General features: G+C 43.9%; 1 protein-coding gene across 3 annotated transcripts in view; it reads right to left on the bottom strand.

Moving 5' to 3' along the window:
- Positions 1 to 436: 436 nt before the first annotated feature.
- UIMC1 (ubiquitin interaction motif containing 1) overlaps positions 437 to 6,000 on the bottom strand; it is an 83,136-nt gene continuing 77,572 nt past the window's right edge. For all 3 annotated transcript variants that reach the window (XM_079770516.1, XM_079770517.1, XM_079770515.1), the window contains 2 exons: positions 2,783 to 2,825; positions 437 to 2,253 (listed from right to left, as the gene is read on the bottom strand). In XM_079770516.1, the coding sequence (XP_079626642.1) occupies positions 2,043 to 2,253; positions 2,783 to 2,825 (254 nt within the window). In that variant the 3' untranslated portion in view covers positions 437 to 2,042. The remainder of the gene's footprint in view (positions 2,254 to 2,782; positions 2,826 to 6,000) is intronic.

The following is a 6,000-nucleotide window of genomic DNA, read 5'->3' as shown; positions in this document are numbered from 1 at the left end:
ACACCTGATTTTCATCCTATCTAATAAAGAGGGAATATGCTAATTGACCATCATGCCCTCAGAAATATGACAGTGCCCACAGCCAATAAGGAATATGCTAATTGTCTGCCACACCCTCAAAGATGGCGGCGCCCACAACCACAAGATGGCGGCGCCCAGTCCCCTCAGCCCCGCCGAGGCACCTGCCTCCGGAGCCCCCAGTCCCCTCAGTCCCCCAGCCGCCCAGGGTCGACCTGAGGTGCAGGCAAGCCTTGGATGTTAGCTGCCCAGCCACCCAGGGCCGCCTAAGGCTCAGGTAACCAGGTCCGGCTGAGGCTTGCACTGCCAGCAGTGGCAGCAGCAGCAGAGGTGTGATGGGGGTGTCACCTTCCCCTGATCGCCGGGTCACCTCCCTCCCCTGAGGGCTCCCAGACTGTGAGAGGGGGCAGGCCGGGCAGAGGGGACCCCCACTCCAGTGCATGAATTTTCATGCACCAGGCCTCTAGTTTTAAATAAGGAAAAGGTAACTTTGGACTTGATAATTCAGAAGTTAGGAAGGTCTGACTGTGTTCCTGTTCAGCAACCACCTCCCACAGTCTTTCATTTCATCTTCAAGTCTGTTTGGGCCAAAGCCAGCTTTTCTAACATCTTCCTCAGGTAGTTGCTTCTGCCATCCAACACACTCCACAACTGCCTATGCACTGAGAACAGACCACATCTCTGTTCTGCTCTGAAAGCTCCTGGGCAACGTGACTGAGAATGTGTACTTTCTACTAATGTACTTAAAACAGAACCTATTTCCTGTTACTGCTGTGACCTCTGACAGCAAGAGAACCAATCGTGGTTTTAACAAATGAATATGCCTGGTATCCCCACTGGTTAATCTACAAAGGAAAATAATAGCATAGGAAAGTAACTAAAAACAGAGTGTTCACTTACAAATTCCTGAGAAGAATGGCAGGACAGATCCCTCAAAGGTCCTATGCTCTGGCTGAGAATTCTTTTTTTTTTTTTTAATTCTCACCCAGGGATATGTTTAGAGAGGAAGAGAGAGAGAGAGAGAAACATCGATGTGACAGAGAAACATCGGTTGCCTAACCATCCATGCCCCCAACTGGGGATCGAACTTGCAACCTATGTATGTGTCCTGACTGGGAATCAAATCTGCAAACTTTTGGTGTACAGGGCGATGCTCCAACCAACTGAGCCACCCAGCCAGGGCTGGCTGAGAATTATTAACTGGGTGAGGCATTGAGATGAAATAACAGGTCACTGAATAATAGGGATAGCAGAATAAGGAGTAGGATTCAATGAACTGGCACCTTGCAGAATGATGTCAGAAAAGGTCAAGGGGCTAAGCCAGTGTTGCTCAGTGGTTGAGCATTGACCTATGAACCAGGACGTGACAGTTCGATCCCCGGTCAGGGCACATGCCTGGGTTTTGGGCTTTGTTCCCAGTGGGGAGCATGCAGGAGGCAGCCGATCAATGATTCTCTCTCATCACTGTTTTCTCCCTCTCTCTCTCCCTCTCTCCCTCTCTCTCTCTCTCTTTCTCCCTTCTTCTATGAAATCAGTAAAAATAGATTTAAAAGAAAAGGTCAAGGGAAAAACCACACAGTGTTCTGGAACCGTGCACTACACATTCAGTGAATATAGGTAGTATATCAAAGACTAGTAAAAACTTTCATTCAGAAACATGTAATTTATGAGTCTGAGAACTAGCCCCACAATTAAAATATCTGTACCCAAAACCTTATAACACAGAGGGGGGAAAGGAAGATCTCCATCTCATTGAAATAAGATTTCATACAAACATATATAAATATATTTAAATTTTCTTTTAACTATAAGTGAATTCAAACAGGCTGTTATAAAACCGAATACTATACACAATTGTCTGTATAGATCATAAAAAACACAAAAATCAGAATGCTGAATGGGTGCTGGTGGTGGAAAATGCCGGGTCAAAACTTGCTCAATAATGAACTGGGAGCCACTAAAGCTTAATGACCATGGTCTATCCTTATTGCTAATGGTTTTGTCAACCTTCGGACCCTAGAAATTCAGGATTTTCTCCTCCTTCCTCTGCCTGCTTTGGACCGTGTCCGGCTACCTGGCCGGACAGTAAACTGCTTTTTAAAGTCCACTAAGCAATCTGTGGCTTCTGAGATAGAAACAAAAGACTTGATGGGAGACTCATTTAAGTCGAGATGTGCAAGGGAACTCTGCATCTCTCTGCTACAGCCTGCCTCTTCCATCCCTGGTGAGGGTACCCTAGAGAGAAAGGAAAAATTTTAGAATTCAATATTCACCTACTAATAAGCACTAAGCATACATCATGCATTGTAGCAGGGGTTTTTACATATATTATTAATTCACATAATCTTTGTAATCATCCAACCAAATAAGTAATATCATTCCCCTTTTACAGATGAGAACATTGGGTAAATCATGTTCCTTAAAGCCACACAGTTATACAGTAAGAGAATGAGGATTCAGATTCAAATTCCCAAGCTTCTTGAAATCCAAGTCAGAAGAGCAGGGTTGGGTGGGGATAGAGAGGTAGAGAGGAGTAAGATATAGCTTTTGCTCTGTTTGTTTTAACACCGTAAGTGAACTGAGCTACTATTCCATTCTTAGCTAAGATATAGGGGGTGGTCAAAGAGGCAGAGAGAGAGAGAAAAATCCACAGTGATTTCTAACTTCTACCTTTTGACTATCATACTATTCACAGAACCCAGGACTAGGCCTCTACTTCTCTAGAACTGCTGATAGCCGCACTTCAATGCACACCCCAATTCACCTGAAGGCCACTGTTTCTGAAGACTTGGTCTTTATCTCTGCATCTATGATAGGAGAGAAAAAGTAATAATGTTGTTAGTAGTGTTGTAGTCATAGCACTTCTCATTGATCATGTGCTTCTTGTATTCCGGGCACTGCTTTTCATCAGGCTTATCCACGTGGCTGCAGACTAATCCCCAATCCCCAGACTAATGGAATGTGAGCATTTAGGATCCAACACTCAGCTGCAAAAGTATGGAGGTGAACACTTTTAAATACACAACCTCTGAATAAATCTACTTCAAATCTGGACTTGAGGAACAAGGAGTTGCCAAGGGAAATCTGCCACCTGCAGAGAATCACAACCTGCTGATCTGGAGACAGCAGGACATGGAACTCAGAGAGGCTGCCTTTTTAGAGTCATCAGAAAGCCTTAAGCAAAAGTTCCTCTTCCAGGAGAGAAACCAAGATGGCAGCATAGGTAAACACCTAAACTGCTGCCTCACACAACAATTTCAAAACTACAACTAAAAGACAAAACAAACATCGTCCAGAACCACAGGAAAGCTGGCGGAGTGGAAATTCTACAACTAGAAGGAAAGAGGAAAGCACACGGAGAATCAAAGGAGCTGCAAAAGGCTGAGGTACGGAGACATGCATGCGGGCGGCTGAGTGCCTGGCTGGCTTTCTCTAGCAGGTGGGAAATGGAAGCTCCTCACTGCGCTGAACCCCAGTTCCAACTGCACTCTCAGGCGGAAACTCAGGGGAGCCATGAAAGGCAGAGGTCTGGAGACGCGCGCATGAGTGCTCGAGGAGAGGATTAACTACTGAGTGCGCCACTGGCTTTCTCTAGCGGGTGGGAAACGGAAGCTCCCCACTGTGCTGAACTCCAGTTCCGGGTGAGAATCTGGGAATCCAGATTCATTGGGGGAGAAACTGGACTGTCTGGCAGCGGGCGAAACTCGAGGGCGGCTTACTCTTAGAGGTGTTTGCAGCGATTACTGAGGGACACTGAGACCCAGGGGCCTCATAGGGCAGGGCTGATAGGAAGCCAAGACTGTCTGCTCAGCCCTGAGACTCCGCCCCATCCAAGCTGAGCACAGAGGCTTTTGCAATTTTGCAAATTCTTGTCTCATAAGGCTGTCTCCAGCACAGAAGTTCTCCCGGCGTAGACACAGCTGATCCTCACAGCCAATTGGCCTGGAGGTCAATTCCTCCCAGTGATACCAACAACAATCAAGACTTAACTACAACAAGGCTGTACACACAGTCCACAAAGGGGTGCACCAAGAGTGTCTACCTCAGGTAACTGGGGAGGCTGAGCCACTGGGCCATATAAAACACCTAGCACACAAAGCTACCCTACCAACTCAGGGAAGCAGCAAAAATGCAGAGACAAAGAAACAGATCACAAAGGAAAGAAATGGAGGAAAACAAACGACTGGATATAGAGTTCAAAACCACGGTTATAAGGTTTTTCAAGAATTTCTTAGAAAAGGCCGATAAATTTAGCAAGACCCTTGAGGATATGAAAAAGGACCAACTAGAAATTAAACATACACTGACTGAAATAAAAAATATTATACAGAGACCCAACAGCAGACTAGAGGAATGCAAGAATCAAGTCAAAGATTTGAAATACAAAGAAACAAAACACACTCAACCGGAAAAGCAAAAAGCAAAAAGAATAAAAAAATTTGAAGATAGTGTAGGAAGCCTCTGGGACAACTTCAAGTATACCAACATCAGAATAATGGGGTGCCAGAAGAAGAGAGAGTGCAAGATACTGAAAACCTATTTGAAGAAATAATGACTGAAAACTTCCCCCACCTGGTGAAAGAAATAGACTTTCAAGTCCAGGAAGCGCACAGAACCCCAAACAAAAGGAATCCAAAGAGGACCACACCAAGACACATCATAATTAAAATGCCAAGAGCAAAAAACAAAGAGAGAATATTAAAAGCAGCAAGAGAAAAACAGTTAATTACCTACAAGGGAGCACCCATACGATTGTCAGCTGATTTCTCAACAGAAACTATGCAGGCCAGACAGGAGTGGCAAGAAATATTCAAATTGATGAACAGCAAGAACCTACAACCAAGATTACCCTACCCAGCAAAGCTATCATTCAGAACTGAAGGTCAGATAAAGAGCTTCACAGATAAGAAAAAGCTAAAGGAGTTCATCAACACCAAACCAGTATTATATGAAATGCTGAAAGGTATTCTTTAAGAAGAGGAAGAAGAAGAAAAAGGTGAATATAAAAATTATGAACAACAAATACATATATATCAACAAGTGAATCTAAAAATCAAGTGAATTAAAAATCGGATGAACAGAATAAACTGGTAAATATAATAGAATCAGGGGCATAGAAAGGGAGTGGACTGAAAATTCTCAGGGGGAAAGGGGAATGGGGGGTGTGGGAAGGGACTGGACAAAAATCATACACCTATGGATGAGTACAGTGTGGGGGAGGTAAGGGCAGAGGGTGGGGTGGGAACCGGGTGGAGGGGAGCTATGGAGGGGGGGAAAAAGAGGAACAATTGTAATAATTGAACAATAAACATTTGTTAAATTTTTTAAAAAAGTTCCTCTTCCATCTGCATCTGGTGAATTTTAACAATAGCAACTAGTAAAAACCACAGTAATGGTAGCAGCTAACGTTTATCCAGGGCCTACTTGTGCCAGGGAATATGTTTGGAGTTTTAATAGATATAATCCTTACAATCTGTGAAGTTGGTATTACTAATTCTATGCAATGCTTGTAACCAATCTACTCTACTGATCCCTAAATACTAGGCACCAAGAGACAGAATTACTTCCTACAATCCCTCAGGAGCATAGGTTGGAACACTAAGCTAAAGGTAACATATGAATGAAGCATATAACATTAGAAGGAGGCAGTAACATCGGTATGTCTGATTTCCCATGCCTGTCTCTTTAACAGGAGTCGGGAACGTCTGGCCTATGGGTCATATCATTTGGTCTGGCTCTGCCAAGGCAACCATAGGCAGGACTTGAAATTCAATAAATCTAGGCACTTTTTTTCATAGTAACATAATTTTTAAGTTGATAATTTTGTATGGCCTGTGAATGATGTTGTAAATAGCCAAATGGTTCTTGGCAGAAAAAAGGTTCCCCACCTCTGCTTTAGAAGGTATTTGGGGCTTGTGTCATTGCCCTGTCATGTGGAAATGTTTTTTCCCAGTTCAACAGGCAGTCCTGGAAGTTTAGGCT

The sequence above is a fragment of the Cnephaeus nilssonii genome (assembly GCF_951640355.1).
Source record: "Cnephaeus nilssonii genome assembly, chromosome: 5".
NCBI lineage: Eukaryota > Metazoa > Chordata > Mammalia > Chiroptera > Vespertilionidae > Cnephaeus > Cnephaeus nilssonii.
The sequence above is the reverse complement of the archived record's forward strand: the minus strand, read 5'-3'. Positions and strand labels throughout refer to the sequence as shown.